The following is a 17,458-nucleotide window of genomic DNA, read 5'->3' as shown; positions in this document are numbered from 1 at the left end:
TGGGTAATTGCATTAGGCCTCCCTGAGCGGGGCCAGGGTCTCCGGCCGGATGTGGTTTTCCTTCTCGCCCTGTTCACACGGGGCTGCCGTGGGGGATTAATGAGCCGGGTCTGGTCTCCCCCTCCAGCAGCACCCCAGAAGTGGCCGCCTTCCAAAGGGGAGGACCCGAGGCTGTTTCACTCCATCCTTCCCCGCTCTCTGAACAACAAGACGGCCCAATCTGGTTTCCGCTAATAACTAAAAAAATGGCCCACGACCCGCCTCTGGCCTGGAAAGCCCTCCCTCCTCAAATCCCACCGACAATTCCTCTCCTCTTCAAAGCCTGATTGAAGGCCCATCTCCTCCAAGAGGCCTTCCCTAACTAAACCCCACTTTTCCTCATCTCCCACTCCCTTCCGCGTCACCTTGACTTGCCCTCTTCCCCCCGAACCCTCCCAGCCCCACAGCATTTATGTATATACCTGTCATTTTATTTATCTGTACTCATGTCTGTCTCCCGCCCCTTCTAGACGGTGAGCTCCTTGTGGGCAGGGAATGTCGACGTTTATTGTTAATCTGTACTTTCCCAAGCATTTACGCAGAGCTCTGGACTCAGCGATTAATAAATATGAATGAATGAATGAATTTATGGCGTTTACAAGAATTTCCAGGTTGGGAGGGAATGCGCCTGCCAATTCTGTTGTACTACACTCTCCCAAGTGCTTAGTACAGTGCTCTGCCCAGTAAGCGCTCAATAAATATGATTGAATGAATGTGAGTGTAATAGTATTTAATAAAAGAAGCAGCGTGGCTTAGTGGAAAGAACCCGGGCTCAGGAGTCAGAGGTCCTGGGTTCCAATCCCAGCTCCGCCACTTATCAGCTGGGTGACTTTGGGCAAATCACTTCACTTCTCTGGGCGTCAGTTACCTCATCTGTCAAATGGAGATGAAGACTGTGAGCCTCTCGTGGGACAACCTGATTAGCTTGTATCCACCCCCGTGCTTAGAACAGCGCTTGGCACATAGTAAGCGTTTAACAAATACCATCGTTAATAATAATAATCGGGGCTTACTTTGTGCAAAGCACTGTCCCTCGAGGGGGATTTAAACCTGTGACTAGAAAAGCTTAAGTTTTACACAATTACCGCTCTCTGTCGCCTTAATAGGATTCCTTATCTGGGATTGTTAAGGGTAAGGTAGCAAATTAAGATATAATCATTTTTTAAGTAGGAGGCTTCTTTGTAAGATCGGCCTAATTTCTCGTACGTAATAGCATAGTATGGTGATGTTTAATATAATGTCTTGCTGTCATTAATATTATAATTATTCTTAATATTCATGTGGACATGCAATTCATGAACTATATACATGTAATGTACTCGCATTATATATATGTAATATTAATCATATTTAGTACGTGCATCATAATATATGTGGATATAAGATTGGAGAAGCAGCGTGGCTCAGTGGAAAGAGCACGGGCTTTGGAGTCAGGGCTCACGAGTTCGAATCCCAGCTCTGCCACTTGTCGGCTGTGTGACTGTGGGCGAGTCACTTAACTTCTCTGTGCCTCAGTTCCCTCATCTGTAAAATGGGGATGAAGACTGTGAGCCCCACGTGGGACAACCTGATTCCCCTATGTCTCCCCCAGCTCTTAGAACAGTGCTCGGCACATAGTAAGCACTTAACAAATACCAACATTATTATTATTATTATGAATGCACGATGTACATAGAATGGTAGCAAACCCTTTTAAGGTAAAAGTACACAGAAGGTAGTTTAGTTAGAATTTCAGCTTTGGGAGTTGATGGCAGGAATCCTGCTCACAATGCGGGATGGGCACTGCACTGAAACTGATAACATGGTATCTACACCAGTGCTTAGAACAGTGAACCCGGTAAACACTTAACCTTTCCCTTTTTTAAAAAAACAAAAGGGCAGACATTCCCCGCCTTCGAGGAGCTTACAATCTAATAGGTAGGCATTGGAGAGAGATTGCTCGATTCAAACTCTAAATCTGTGCATCCATCAATCAGTCAGTGGTATTTACTGAATGCCCCTGGCGTGTAGAGGACGGTGTCAAAAGCTTGGGCAAACACAAGAGAGATAAAAGACACTCTCCCCGCCCTCCAGGAACTTCCAGTCCAAAGAGATGGGTGTGGCACCCTCAGTGACGGGCCAGGGGCCTGGGAAGGGTTGATTTTTGTCCAGATTGTTGGCAAGTCATCCCCACCCTCTTCTCTGACCTCAGCGGCCTCTCCCCAACACCCCCCTGCTCTGACCCTGTTCCTCTTCCCCAGCCCTCCGCCCCCACCGGTTCCTTCCCTCCAGCCCCCCCGCAACCAGCCCCATCTTCTCCTTCCCACGGAAACGGTTGCTTGTTGGTGTTGAGGCTCTCACCACACCTTCTGTTGTTTTGGGACGGGAGCCACGCTTTCCGTGAGGGATGTCAAGCTGAATTGGATTGTATTGACGTGAAGAATGTGTGAATCTGGATTCGAACCCAGAATAGTCTCTCCCTGACCGCTCTGCCTTCTCGTCCCTTTCTGTCCCTCTCTCTCTGTCCTCCCTGCCCCTCTCTTTTTCTGCCTCTATCTCCGTCTCCTATTTTTGTCTCTCTTTGAGTGTCTTCCTCTCCCCTTCGCTTTCTCACTGAGTCTCCTCTCCCTTCTCTTCCTCCCTCTCCCATTTTTCCTTTCCCTCTTTCGGGCTGATGGGGATTATGAGCTCCCTGAGCTAACAGCGGTTCTCTTTGGTGCCTAGGAAAACGTTGGCGCTCAATACACAGTTCTGAATGACATCCTCGCCTCTCTGCCCATCTCCCCGCCCCAGGCCAGACAAATTCAACTGAAGCGAGTTAAAGATTTCAGGGCTCACCTTGCGTGGAGTCTCTCGGGGTCAAGGATCTGGGGTCCTTGGGTTGCTGTTGGATGGGGTGGAGAGAGAGGACAGGGCAAAAGGAGATGTATTAATAATAATAATAATAATAATAATGGCATTTGTGGTTCCTATTTGTCAAGCACTGTTCTAAACACTGGGGGAGACACATGCTAATAATAATAATAATAATGGTGGTATTTGCTAAGGGCTTACTATGTGCCAAGCACTGTTCTAAGCACTGGGGTAGATACAAGGTAATCAGGTTGTCCCACATGGTGCTCACGGTCATAATCCCCATTTTACAGATGAGGTCACTGAGTCCCAGAGAAGTGAAGCGACTTGCCCAAAGTCACACAGCTGACAAGTGGCGGAGCCGCGATTAGAACCCATGACCTCTGACTCCCAAGCCCGGGCTCTTTCCACTGAGCCATGCTGCTAATCGAGTTGGACACAGTCCCTATCCAATATAGCGCACACCGTCTTAATCCCCATTTTACAAACGAGGGAACTGAGGCCCAGAGGAGTAAAGTGACTTGCTCAGGGTCACCCAGCAGACAAGTGGAGGAGCCGGAATTAGAACCCAAGTCCCTCTGATTCCCAGGCCCCTGCTCTGTTATCCACTAGGCCATGCTGCTTCCCTACGAGATACGAAAGAATCGGATCGGATCCAGTCCCTGTGTCCCAGGGGCTCAACTTGGACTGTCCGTGTCCAAGGCTCCCGGCACCCTTTTGCCCGCGATTACCACCACCTTTTGCCCAGCTGTGTCAGAGGTGATCCTTGGCCCAGCTCCCAAATGGCTCGTGACAGAGTCCCCGGCCCTTGGGGACCGGGGCAGGGACGGGGGGGGGGGGCAGAGACACTGCAGGACCACCCGCCCGCCCGCGGAGAGAAAGCCAGAGCCGCCCTCGAGGCAGGAAGTGCTGAGCTGCGGCAAAGAAAATTACGAGGTGAATTAAACTTTAATTGGATTTTTATTTGGCTTCGGCAGCCAATAAAGCCCCGGTAATTTTCAAGGTCGTCCCCGGCTGGGGCAACACTTCGAAACACCTGTTTTTATTAACGGCAACAACGATAATATCAGCCCCCGCCCTCCATTTATCGGGCGTTCTCTTTCCGAGTGGCTCCGAGCGGTTTTATCGTCCCTCTGTTTTCACCCGCCGCCCATGCAACGAGGCTCGGCGGGCTCGCCTTCCTCCAGCTCATCTGACACAATCCCTTCTCTCCCTCACTTCGGAAGGACCTCGAGGCAGCCAAGCGAACCATCGGAAGGCGGTAACCTGAGGACGGGGGAGGACAGGAAAGGGGGTGGTGCTTACCACGTGGCCCAGCACTGTGACGATGATGATGGTGCTATTTGTCAAGCCCTTACTATGCGTCAAGCGCTGGTTCCAAAAGCTGGGGTAAATACGAGGTAATTAGGTTGAACCCAGTCCCTGTCCCCCTTGGGGCTCAGAGTCTAGCCGGAGACTGAGGATTTAATCCTCATTTTGCGGATGTGGTAACTGAGGCCCGGAGAAGTGAGGTGACTTGCCCAAGGTCCCACGGCGAGCAAGTGGCAGAAGCATGATTAGAACTCAGCTCTGCACCCTCTCCTCTAGGAGAGCCTGGGTCTGGGAGTCAGAAGGCCTGGGCTTTAAACCCGGCTCCACCACCTGTCTGCTGTGTGACCTTAGGCAAGTCACTTCACTTCTCTGGGCCTCAGTTTCCTCATCTGTAAAATGGGGATTAAGACAGTGAGCCCTGTGTGGGACAGGACTGTGTCCGAACTATCTTGTATCTACCCCACGGCTTGGTACAGTGGTTGGCGCATAGTAAGTGCTTAAGAAGTACCACAGTTTATTACTGTTATTATTATTATCATCATCATTATTATTACATGGCCTTGTGACAGGAATGGTGTCGGGGCTACCAGCATCCTGAATTTTCACATGTGCTCCGCCTTCCCCCATCAGTGAGGGAGTTTCTCTGGGGACGGAGCCTTAGTCTCATCTTTGTACTGGACTTTCCCAAGGGCTTAATACAGTGCCTTCCATCCAGAGGGTGACCAATAAATCCCATTCCCATTAGCTCAACCTGGCTCCGAGGCTCTGGCCCTGCCCAAGTCCCATCCTGCAAGAACCAGGAATTGCCCTGCTCCCCTCTGAAAATGACAGGAAGTTGCCCCTTACACGCACCAGCCGAGAGCAAGAAAATTAGCCGCGGGACTCGAGGCTTCCTGGGCCCCTCTGCCTCCGCCGCTTTAATATGCAGGCAGGGGAGAGAGCTGTCCTTCAAACATGGACAGCCTGGGGATATCGCAGCCGCTCTTAAAATAAAATTAAAAAGGAAAAAAAATGTCCTCGTCCACCCCGCCTAGCCAGAATAAGGTGGAATGCTCCATTCTTCTTAAGATGGCCAAGGGTAATTTATTGATAGATGAGGCAGACCCTTCTGGAAAAAAAAAATGAAATGGATTTCTTTTCCCCCCGCCTCTTGTGTTTGAAGGGGCGGGGAGGATAGGAAGGGGGAGAGGATGGAGGGAGACACAGGTCAGGAAAAGAGATAAATTTCCCAAGAGAGGGCGACGAGATCGTGGAGGAAATTAGGGGCCGGGGGATTTGGCAGAGAAACCCCCGAGGCCGAGGAGAGATGTCCTAGAATTCTCTGCTTGAGGAGCAGAGCCGGGGAGGGCGTCTCGAGGCCTGGGTTGAGTCGACCCCTTCAATCAATCTGTCGGTGGGATTCATTGAATGCTTACTGTGCGCAGGGCACTGTACTAACCGCTTGGGAGAGGACAAAAGAACAGATTTGGTTGACGGGTCACCTGCCCACAGCAAGCGTATCATCTAGAGGGGGAGGCAACCATAAATATGAATAAACAAACTAATAAATGGGGCAGTGAATAAATAAATAGATACATAAATAAACAAATCCCTTCCGGGGTCCGGCAGGGCGGGGATCTGGTGCCGGGTTTTTGACATAGAGAGTCACAAGGTGTTGTCAACCGGCACTTGAAGCACCAACCCTTCTTGAAGGCCCATCTCCTCCAAGAGGCCTTCCCAGACTAAGCCCCACTTTTCCTCACCTCCCACTCCCTTCGGCGTCACCCTGGCTTGCCCCCTTTGCTCTCCCCGACCCCCAGCCCCTCAGCATTTACGTATATACCCGTCATTTTATTTGTTCGTATTGACGTCCCTCTCCCCGCCTCTAGACTGTGAGCTCGTTGCGGGCGGGGAATGTCACCGTTTATCGTTGTGTTGTCCTTTCCCAAACGCTTATTATTATGCTCTGCACTCAGGAAGCGTTCGATAAATACGAATGAATGAATGACCTTTATTGATTGTGGCTCAGCTCGCATCCTTATGTGGTTTCAATCCCTCCTGGATTGTCCGGACTGAAGGTCCAGGGAGCGTCTAATTCCAGAGCAGGTGAAAGAGCACAAAGTACGGCCATGCCTACATCTGGTCCCCTGGAAACCTAGCCCACGGGAAGTCCTGTCCTTGCTGGGAGACTCCGCCCCGGCTTCACTGAGAGGCTTTTTTTTATTTTACGGTATTTTGTTAAGCGCTTTTTATATGTCTGGTACCGTCCTAAACGTCTAATCCTGGCTCCGCCACTCGTCTGCTACGTGACCTTGGGCGAGCCATTTCGTTTCGCCGGGCCTCGGTTACCTCGTCTCCATAAAGTGGGGATGAAGACTGTGAGCTCTATGCGGGACAGGGACTGTGTCCAACCTGATGAACTTGTACCTACCTTAGTACAGAGCCCGGTATATAGCAAGTGCTCAACAAACGTCATAAAAAAAATAATTTTCAGGACTCACCCTCTCTCCCCTAGGAGTGAACGGGGGGTGAAAGTAAAAGCCAAGCTGAGAGGAGTTTGGAAATGACCCTTTAATGAAGACCAATAACTCTTGAATGAAACACACTCAGCACCCAGTGCGGTTAGAGGGACAACGACTCTCCCTGTCTCTCTGCCTCTGTCTCTGTCTCTCTGCCTGTGTCTCTGTCTCTGTCTCCCTCTCTCCCTCCCTCACTCTAAGACGCTTTCCCGCCATGGCTCCCCGCAATGCTCGCTTCCAGCCCTAGCGTCTACTGCCTCAGCTCCCGGGGCATCGGGGTGCAGGAGGGAGAGGGCCCGTCAGGCGGCCGGCGGGCCAGTGGGTCTCTCCGGGGGGGATGTCCTCCCCTCACTCCTCTCTCCGCCTCTGCAGCTTGGTCCTGGTCTCCTCCTGCCGGCGCCTCCAGGCCGCGATGACGGCCTCGTCGTCCACCCGCTCCTCTTCCTCCTCCTCCTCCCCGCCACCGCGCCGGTGCTGGGAGCGTCGCCTCCAGGACATCCGAACCTCCTCGCTGCGCTCCGCTCGCTCCTCTTCTTCCTCCTCCTCCTCATCCTCCTCTTCGCACCTCATGAAACTCTGCGTGAACTTCCTCTTGGCCCCGAACTCGGAGAAGTCCGAACTGCTGGCCTCTTCTTCCTCCCCGTGCTCATCTTCCTCCTCCCCGTGGGCCCCCTTGTCTTCCCAGGTGCGGCGCTGGGACTCGGGGGTCCCGGGCTGCGGGGTCCGCCGGAAGGAGGGGCCCCCGCCCCCCGAACCGGTCCTCTGGCTGTAGCTGGACCGGGAGAACCGGAACATCTCGGCGTCCTCTCGGCTGGTCGTGGCGGAGAAGCGTGAAGTGGAGCGGCCCCGGGAGTCCCACTGGGAGGAGCTGCCCCGCTCCTCGCACCGGGCCCCGGAGGCCCGGAAGCTGAGGGTCTCGGCCTCCCTGACGGTGGACGACCGGCTGACCCTCTCCCCGGGGTACCCGGGGCCAGCCTCCTCTCCCCCGTCCAGACCCCGCAGCCACCGGTCTACGGCCCGGCGCGCGTCCGCACGGGACGACGCGGGCCGGCCCCCGCGGCCGGAGGCGGAGGAGGAGGCGGCCGAGGAGGAGGGGGCGGCCGAGCCGGCCGGCCGGGAGCCCCCACGGGAGGAGACCCGGAAGCTGCCGATGGCGCTGTCGGCCTCCTCGTCCCCCCGGCCTCCCGCTCCGCCGCCCTCGTCGTCCTCTCCCGCTGCGGCCGCCTTCTTCCTCCTGAACAGGGAGCTGCGCTTGTGATCTGAGGCGACCTTCTGGGCGTGACACTCGGCCATCTTGTCCCGCAGGCCCCTCTGCTGCTCCTCTTCCTTCCGTCTAAGTTCCCGCAGGTCCACGGTGTCCGCGAACAGGCCGTACACGGGCTTGCTCGTCCCGGACTCCCCGGCCCCGCCGCCCGCCGTCGAAGAGCTGGACAGCGCGGAGCGCGCGTCGGCCTCGGGGCCTGCGCCGCCGCCCCCGTCCGGGCGGTGGCCGGGGCCCGCGGGCCGGGCGCCCGGAGAGGCCGGGGGCTGCGCCAGCAGCAGCAACTCGTGCTGCTTCTGGGCCAGGGTCTCGCTGACCACGCCGGCGATCCAGCTCTGGAGGCTGGCCAGGGAGGCGGCCTCGCTGGGGGCCGTCAGCGAGCGGGCGCTCGGCCCGCTCGGCCCGCTCAGCCCGCTCAGCTCGGAGCCCGCGTCCTCGGCCCGGTGGGCGGCCGCGGCCCAGAAGGCGGAGAGGGGGAAGGGGAGGCTCCCGCCGGCGTCCGAGCCCTCCACCCCGCCTCGGCCCAGGGCCTGACTCTCCTCCAGGGTCTGGCGGGTCCTCTCCAGCAACTCCAGCCTCCGCTGCTTCTTTTTGGCCGAGGCCTCGCTCTCGCCCTTGCCCAGCTCCACCACCTCGTCCTCGTTCTCGTCGCCGCCCACCTTCTTCAGGCGCCGGAGCTTCCAGGCCTGGTAGGCCGTGAGGTCGACGTCCGGGGGGCCCCCGGCGGCCGGCCGGGCCTCCGCCTCCGCCTCGCCGCCCTCCTCGGCCTCCGAGTCCCGCCCGTGGAAGCCGAACTGGATCCTCTTGACCTTCCACCTCTCCAGGGCCGTCAGCTTGTCCTTGTTCCGCTTGCAGAAGTTGAAGAAGGAGCTGGTGTCCGAGGTCACGCTCTCCTTGTCGTCGTCGTCGTCGTCGCCCCGGTCGCCCTCCGGGCCCGGGCCGGCCTCCCCACCCCGGCCCCGGGCACGGTACCCTCGTGCCGCCTCCCGCTCGATCTCCCTCAGCCGCTGGCTCCACAGGCCCCAGCTGCTGGCCGTGCCCTGCGAGGAGCTGCCCACGCTGGAAGCGCGCCTTCTGCCGACCCCTGGCACCGGGGAGGTCCCTTCCTCCCCCTCCTCCTCTTCCTCCTCCCGGGACCACCCCCAGGACCCCTCCGCCTGGTACTCCTCGTTCCTGCTCTGCCACTCCCGGACGATCCTGTGGACATCCTCCCCGGGCTCCTCCTCGTCCTCCGTGCCCCCTTGCGCTGGCATCCTCTGCTCCCTCCTGCCCGCCCGGCCCCTCCGCCCCCACGCCCCATCCGCGTCCAGCGGCTCCTCTTCGGGGCGGTCCCGGCGCCGGCCGCCCGGCTCGCTGCCCAAGGGGCTGGCACCGTCCTCCTCCTCCTCCTCCACGGTGATGGAGTGGACCCTGGCCCCCAGCAGGCTCCCTGTGTCCTCGCCGGCCTCGGCCGCGGCGTCCGGCTCCCGGTCCTCGCCCTCCTCCCCGGGCGTCTCCTCGTCCCGCTCCTCCATCAGCTTCTCGTTGAGCTCCCGCAGCTGCTTCAGGAAGCCGTCGTTGGGGTAGACGGCCCGCTTCCTGCGCACCGTCAGCAGGGCGTCCAGGACCGCCAGGTGGTGAAAGATCATCAGGTAGGCCACCACCAGCACCGCCGAACGGCTCACCCCCATCTCGCTGCTCACCAGGACTTTCCCTGGAAGACGGAGCACGGGACACCAGTTGGGAACCCGTTATCCTCACGGTACTCGTCTCTTCCTCGTTTTCGTGCCTTTTGTTTTTATCCTTGGTCTCTGTTAAGCGCCAGACTGCGTATTAAACGACCGGCTGATCCCCGTCTCCCGGCTGACCGGGAACCCGGACAGAGGAATGTTAATAACGAACTGATTATCGCCGTGGTCGTCGTGTCTTGTTTCTTTTTCATGCAGTGGTGGTAATTTTTTAAATGCTATGTGTTAGGCACTGGTGACCAGGAACGAGGAGAGAGGGATCGCGATGATGAACTGATTATTGAAATGATAACAATAATAATAATCGTGGTATTTGTTAAGCACTTACTACGTGCCAGACACCGTTCTAAGCGCTGGGGTAGATACAAGGTAAATGGTTGGGACACGGTCCCTGTCCAACATAAGGTTCACAACCTTAATCCCCATTTGACAGATGAGGGAACTGAGGCACCGAGAAGTGAGGTGACTGGCTCAAGATCACAGAGCAGACAAGGGGCAGAGCCGGAATTAGAACCCATGACCTTCTGACTCCCGGGCCCGGGCTCTGTCCACTAAGCCACGCTGCTTCCCTTGTGGAGGTTGTGTCTCTGCTGTCATCGTGCTTTTTTACGGCATTTCTTTAATTTTCCCTGGATTATGAAGCACGGGATACTAATAGTGAACTCACTATTGTGTGATATTTGTCTTTTTGTTGTTTTTGTGTTTTTTATGGTGTTGGTTTAGCGCTATGTGGCAAGCGCTGTTACAAGCGCTGGGGTGGGTACAAATTAAGCAGGCTGGTTACCGCCATATGGAGCCCCAGCCCCACAGGAAGCAAATGGAGGAGCCAGGATTAGAACCCAGGTCCCGTGGCTCCCGGGCCCAAGATTTAATCCGCCAGGCCTCATTGCTTCCAGTGCCTTAAGCGCTTAGTCGGGGCCAGGCACCGTACCGAGCGCTGGGGTAGATACAAGATCGTCAGGTCGGACGCAGTCCCTGACCCCCCCCCCCAAGTCCAAGGGGGAGGGAGGACAGATTTCAGATGAGGAAACTGAGGCCCAGAGAAGTGAAGTGACTTGTTAGGGCCACCCAGCAGGCCTGTGGGTGGAAATGGGCCAAAAACCTGGGTACCCTGACTCTCAGCTCGTCCTCTAGACCATAAGCTCGTTGTGGGCAGGGAATGCGTCTGTTATTATATTGTACTGTCCCAAGTCCTTAGTACATTTCCCTGTACACAGTAATCGCTCAATAAATACAACTGATTGACTGACCAGACATTTACCTTTGCTGTCACCCATTCAATCGAATTCACTGAGCGCTTACGGTGTGGAGAGCGCCGTACTAAGCGCTCGGAAAGTACAGTTCAGCAACAGAGACAATCCCTGCCTGACAACGGGTCGTCCTCTCCCAGGTCCTTAGTCCAGCACTCAGCCCACAGCAGGCGCTCGGCAGATATCACCGACGGATTGGTAATGGACGCTCTGAACGTGAGTCGCTCAAACAGAGCGGGAACCGATCGACCGTCCAGGGGTCCGGGCGTCTCCCCTCCGGCCCGCCCGGGCTGGGCCTCACCTCGGTACGTCAGCAGGGCTTCATCCAGGAACTCCGCGGCCCTGCGGAAGTGCTGGGCGACGTCCACCTCGGGGAAGTCGTCCACCTCGATCCCCAGGTACTGGACTTCCAGGCCCGCGTAGAACTCGGGCCCCGTGTAGACGCCGGCTCCGTGCGCGGCGTTGAGGATGTGGGTGATCCCCAGCCTCTTCAGCCGGCTCTTGTTCACGGCTACGCTCCTGAGGGGGAAGAGAGTGGGGGAGGCGTCGGGCGGGGCCCCGCGGGGCAGGAGGACCTGCGGTCGGGGCTGACGTGGAGGGCCCGGTGCCTTTCTGGGGTGGGGGCTGGGGCGGACCCCTCTCGGCTGGGGACTTTCGATCTGGGCGCTCGGGCGTGTCCAGGCCGTAGTCTCGCATGCCAGGCCGCCCAGGGGGCCGCTGGCAGAGAGGGGCGGGCGAGCTGAGTGTCGTCTGGTAGTCGTTTGGGGGCCCAGCGCCCTCCTCGCCCTCCCTCTGGCTTGGCCAGCCCTGGGGTGAGGAGGCGGCGATGCCCCCGTGGCCCTGAGGGGTGGGGAGGGTGTGTGTGTGCCAGGGAAGCCGAAGGCCTCCTTCCACCCCCGTCTCCTCCCCCGGCCAGGCCGGGGCTGCCTTCTGGCACCCCAACGATCCTCGGCAGGGGCGAGGGGGATTTCTTGAAGCTCGGCTAACAGCTGGTGCAATTGGCAACTGCCCCTGCGCAGATGGGTCTTTTCTCTTTTGTGGTAGTCCTCTCAGCTCTTACTCTGTGCCAGGCGCCCGACAAGCACTGGGGGGAAATACGAGCCGATCGGGTCGGACGCAGTCCGTGTCCCATGTGGGCTATCCGGGCTTGATTCCCATTTTGCAGATGAGGTCACTGAGGCCCAGAAAGCAAAATGACATGCCTAAAGTCACACGGCAGACAAGCGGGAGAAGGAGCAGCGTGGCTTAACGGACAGCGCATGGGCCGGGGAGTCAGAAGGACCTGGGTTCTAATCCCCGATCCACCATTTGTCTGCCGGGCGACCGTGGGCAAGTCAATTCGCTTCTCTAGGCCTCAGTGACCTCATCTGGAAAAAGGGGATAAAGACCGCGAGCCCCACGTGGGGCAAGAACTGTGTCCAACCGAATTATCTTGTACGAACCCCAGCGCTTAGTAGAGTCCCTGGCACCTGGGAGGCACTTAATAAATGTCTTCATAAATACTACAATTAATATTATTAATATCATTGTATTTATTAAGCACTTATTATGTGTCAAGCCTGTTCTAAGTGCTGGGGTAGATAGAGGCTAATCAGACCGGGCACCGTCCCTGTCCCACAGTGGGGCTCACGGTCTTCATTCCCATTTTACAGATGAGGGAACTGAGGCACAGAGGAATCGAATGACTTACCCACGGTCACACAGCTGACAAGGATTAGAACCCAGGTCCTTCTGACTCCCAGGCCCAGGCTCTATCCAGCAGGCCACACCGCTTTCCAGTGGCCAGCGGCGGCGAGGCTTGCGGGCCGACCCGGGGGAGCGGGGCCGGGGGCCGAGAGTCCCCGCGGGGCCGCCCCCCGCGGCCCTCCCGGGGTCGGGACTCACTTCTCGGCGATGTAGACGTTGGGCCAGACCTCGTCCACCTCGTTGCGGGGGGCCCGCAGGCGGTCCCGAAGGAGGGCGCGCTGCAGGTCCAGGACGCAGGGCGTGTTGTAGGGGCTGGTGTCGTCCATCTTGTCCTTGACCCTGTTGTACAGGTCCTCCACCAGCAGCTGCTCCGCCGACTCCAGCATCCCCGCGCCGGGACCTTCCACCCGCAACTCCCGCGTCTTCAGCTCTGGGACGATCCCGCGGGCCACCGGCCCAGTCAGTCACTCATTCGATCGTATTCATCAGTATTATCATTATTATACTTGTTAATCGAAACAGCATGGCCCAGTGGGTGCGGCCCGGGCCTGGAAGTCAGAAGGTCGTGAGTTCTAATCCCGGCCCCGCCACTTGTCTGTTGTGTGACCTTGGGCCAATCGCTTCACTTCTCTGGGCCTCAGTTCCCTCATCTGTAAAATGGGGATTGAGACTGCGACCCCCCCGTGTGGGACAGGGACTGTGTCCAACCGAGCCGCTTGTATCCACCCTGGCACTTCGTAGTGTTGCCTGGCACGTAGTAAGCACCTAACAAATACCATAATTATGATTGTTATTATTATTTTTAAGCGCTTACTATGTGCCAAGCACGGTTCTAAGCGCCGGGGTAGATTCAAGGTGGTCAGGTTGGACGCAGTCTCTGTCCCATCTGGGGCTCACGCTTTTAATCCCCGCTTTACAGATGAGGGGACCGAGGCCCAGAGAGGTGAAGTCGCTCACCCAAGGTCACGCAGCAGACATACGGCAGAGCCGGAATGAGAACCCAAGACCTCCTGACTCTCAGGGTCGTCGTGCTCTATCCACTAAACCGTGCCGCTTCTCCGAGCACTTACAGTAAGGAGACACATTTCCAGCCCGCAGCGAGCTTACGGTCTAGAGGGGGAGACCGACGATAGTGGAAATACATAAATTAGGGGTAGGTCCGAAGTACCGTGGGACCCTCGCGGGACCCTCCCTTCCCTTCAGCGGCCCCTCCGACGCGGCGTGGGGTCCCCCAGAGGCCCCCACCGTCCCCCCCGCCCCGGCCTCGAACCCGGACCCCGTTACCTTCGTTGATGATCTGCTTGGCGGCCACGGAGGACGAGAGGTGGATGGGGTCCATGAAGATGCTCTCTGTCTCCGCGTCCGAGACTGTGGAGTACCTGCGGGGGACGGGGGGAGGGAAGACTAGACCGTAAGCCCGTCGTTGGGCGGGGATTGTCTCTATCCGTTGCCGAATTGTACGTTCCAAGCGCTTAGTACAGTGCTCCGCACATAGTAAGCGCTCAATAAATACTATTGAATGAATGAATGAATGAATGAAGACCGTGGAGAGAGGACGGGAGGAGAGACGCCAGTTGAAGTTGCCATATTTATCCTTGAAGGAGCTTAGAGGAGCAGCGTGGTTTAGTGGAAAGAGGCCGGGCTTGGGAGTCAGAAGTCACGGGTTCTAATCCCGGCTCCGTCACTTGTCTGCTCTGTGACTTTGGGCAAATCACTTAACTTCTCTGTGCCTCAGTTACCTCACCTGTAAAATGGGGATTGACTGTGAGCCTCACGTGGGACAACCTGTTTACTCTGTATCTACCCCAGTGCTTAGAACAGTGCTGGGCACACAGTAAGCGCTTAACAAATACCTTCATTATTATTATTATCATTATTACTGAGCTGTACTACTTTTGGTATTTGTTAAGCGCTTACTATGTGCCAAGCACTGTTCTAAGCGCTGGGGTAGACATAGGGGAATCAGGTTGTCCCACTTGGGGCTCACACTCTTAAACCCCATTTTACAGATGAGGTAACTGAGGCACCGAGAAGTGAAGTGACTCGCCCAAAGTCACACAGCTGACAAGTGGCCGAGCCGGGATTCGAACCCATGACCTCTGACTCCAAAGCCCATGCTCTTTCCACTGAGCCAGGCTGCTTCTCAGCTGTACTGAGGTGGACGAGGTCTGGCCCAACATCTACATCGCCGAGAGGTGAGTCCCGACCCCGGGAGGGGCCGGGAGGGCGGGGGCGGCCCCGCGGGGACTCCCGGCCCCGTCCCGCTCCCCTCGGTCGGCTCGGGGGGCCGCCGCCGTTGGCCGCTCGGAAGCGGTTTGGCCTGGTGGATGAAGCCTGGGCCCGGGAGCCAGAGGATCCGGTTTCTAATCCTGTCTCCTCCAGTAGCCTGCTGTGTGACTTTGGGTGGGTTGCTTCGTTTCCGTGGACCTCGGTCACTTCATCTGTAAAATGGGGATTCGGGCTGCGAGCCCCATGTGGGCCAAGGACTGTGTTCATCATGATTAGCTCGTACGATGTACAGTTCTACAGTGGTACAATACCAGTGCTTAGTACAGTGCCCGACACGTGGTAAGCATTTAACAGATACCATCATCATTAGTATTATTATTATAATTACAATGCCTGGCACATCATAAGCACTTAGCAATCTTCATGGTTAATTGTCAATAGCTCACAGTCGTTAATCCCCATTTTATAGTTGAGGTAACTGAGGCACGGAGAAGTTAACTGACTTGCCTCAGGTCTCATAACAAGCCACTTAACTTCTCTGTGCCTCAGTTCCCCCATCTGTGAAATCTGAGCCCCATGTGGGACAGGGAATGTGTCCAATTTAATTAGCTTGTATGTTCCCCAAAGCTTAGTACGGTGTCTGGCACTTAGTAAGCGCTTAACAAATACCATAAAAAAACCTCAATAAATAAATACTGAGCTGAGAAAAGACCCTTCGGGCACCGTGTGGCCAGAGTGAGCACTGGACGCTCCTTTGCCGACCCCTCCTCGCCACCGCCCGAGAGAAATGGTTTCCTCCCACCCCGCTGGCTGGCGTGGGCCGGCCCGCGCGGGAGCCAGTGTCCACTTACTGGCTGGGGGTGGGGCTCCGTAGATACCGGGCCTGCACAGCCTTCACGTCGGCCGCGTCCTCTGCTCCGGGGACCACCTGCTCCTCCTCCTCCTCCTCCTCCTCCGGGTCTCCGTTGGTCGCCATGACAACCTGCCCGGGGGAGGGACGAGGGGGCCGGGTGGGGGCGGGCGCAGAGCAGCGGTCGGCAAACGGGCCTCCATCCCGGCCATCTCGACCTCGCCCAGGCCCGAGCAGTCCGGGGGCCGGGGCCGCGGGCTGCCCCTCGAGCGGGTCCCAGTGCGGCCTCCAAATCGTGTCAGGGGTCACACCCGCAATCTGGGAAGGGCGCCGCCGAGAGAGAGGGCACCGGAGCCCGGGTGTGGGGGCCGCCCGCGTCGTGGAGCCCGGAGGCCATGATGAAGGAGGGCTCTGGACACCAGGGGAAGCCCTCGGTTCCTCCCCCGCCCCTCTCCTGCCCCTCCTCTGGTCCCTCGGACCCCAGGGGGCCGGAAGAATCCATGACCCCGGAGTCCGGCCCTCTTCCCCGGTGGAGGGGCAGAGCCCCGGGGACCCTCTCAGAGGGGATTCCAGGAGATCTCTGCGTCTTCCCTGGGCCTCCCACCTCCACCTCTTCTGGAAGTGGGCATCCGATCGGGCCCAGAAGCCCCCTGAAGGTCCCAACTCCGTCCCACCGAACCTCAACCCGCCGGCGCAGGGCTGAGTCGTCCCGGGGAGCGAGAGGGTCTGGCGCCCCGCTGGTCCCTTTCCCTCCCCCCAGCCACGGGAGGGTCTGAAATCCCAGGACCACCAGTCTTGGACACTGGGGGTGTGCGGTGGGCCATCCCGACCCCCGGAGATGAAACCTCTGCCCTGCCGCTACACTCTTCCTTCCTCGGGGGGTTGGAGCCGTCAGGGAAGAACCCGCTCCACTCACCTCCTGCTCGGCCGAGGCCTCCCTGCCGCAAAGCTCTCGGACGGACCGGCGGGCAGGCGGACGGGGAGAGGCCCAGGGAGACCGCTGGGGAGACGCTCGGGGGGGACCGGGCAGGGGGAGAGGGGGGCCGATCCCGTCCCGTCCCCTCCCTCTCCGGCCCTCTTCTGTCACAGGCGGGACAGCTGTCATCAGCAGGTCTTAGCAACTCTCTAAATTTAGCTGGTGGCCCACCACCACCCCGGGGAAGGAATTCTGGGCGCCAGCGACCTTAACCCTCTCCCTGCCGGAGGACCCTCCCGCCATCTGTATTAGGTTCCTCGGGGGGTCGGAGAAGTAGGGGAGGAGTGGGGGTGAGGTCGGAGGAGTGAATGGTACTTTCCAAACGCTTAGTACAGTGCTCTGCCCACATTAAGCGCTCAATAAGTGCGACTGAATGAATGAGTGATTGGGGGGGAAGAGAGCTCTGAGGCAAACCCGGGGGAGGCCGGCCTGGTCGCGCTTTCTGGCTCTCCCTCTCTCTCTCTTTCTCCATCCCTCCCTCCCTTTCTCGCTCTGTGTCCCCCCACCTCCCTTTCTCTTTTATTAGGAGCGACTATGGCATTTAATTACGGTACCGGTTAAGTGCTTACTATGGGTTAAGCACTGTTCTAAGTGCTGGGATAGATATATACGTTAATCAAGTCGGACACCGGCCCGTCGATGGTGGGACGATCAATCACTTTCCCTTTCTTTCCCCCTTCCCTCTCTCTTCCTCTCCCTCCCTCTCCTCTCTCTCTCTCTCCTCCCTCCTCCGTCCCTCCCTCTCTCTCCTCCTCTCTCCGTCTCCCCGGCCACCTCCCTCTGTATCCCCCCCCCCCCC

General features: G+C 57.7%; 1 protein-coding gene across 1 annotated transcript; it reads right to left on the bottom strand.

The window, feature by feature from the left end:
- Positions 1 to 6,713: 6,713 nt before the first annotated feature.
- Positions 6,714 to 16,993, bottom strand: STYXL2 (serine/threonine/tyrosine interacting like 2). The gene is made up of 6 exons (XM_029081372.2): positions 16,600 to 16,993; positions 15,685 to 15,815; positions 13,889 to 13,983; positions 12,803 to 13,034; positions 11,220 to 11,437; positions 6,714 to 9,634 (listed from the first exon to the last, which is right to left on the bottom strand). Exons 1-6 carry the CDS (start codon positions 16,786 to 16,788, stop codon positions 7,029 to 7,031), a joined length of 3,471 nt encoding a protein of 1,156 aa, XP_028937205.1. The 5' UTR covers positions 16,789 to 16,993; the 3' UTR covers positions 6,714 to 7,028.
- Positions 16,994 to 17,458: the final 465 nt, after the last annotated feature.

This window comes from Ornithorhynchus anatinus, chromosome 16, assembly GCF_004115215.2.
Source record: "Ornithorhynchus anatinus isolate Pmale09 chromosome 16, mOrnAna1.pri.v4, whole genome shotgun sequence".
NCBI lineage: Eukaryota > Metazoa > Chordata > Mammalia > Monotremata > Ornithorhynchidae > Ornithorhynchus > Ornithorhynchus anatinus.
The sequence above is the reverse complement of the archived record's forward strand: the minus strand, read 5'-3'. Positions and strand labels throughout refer to the sequence as shown.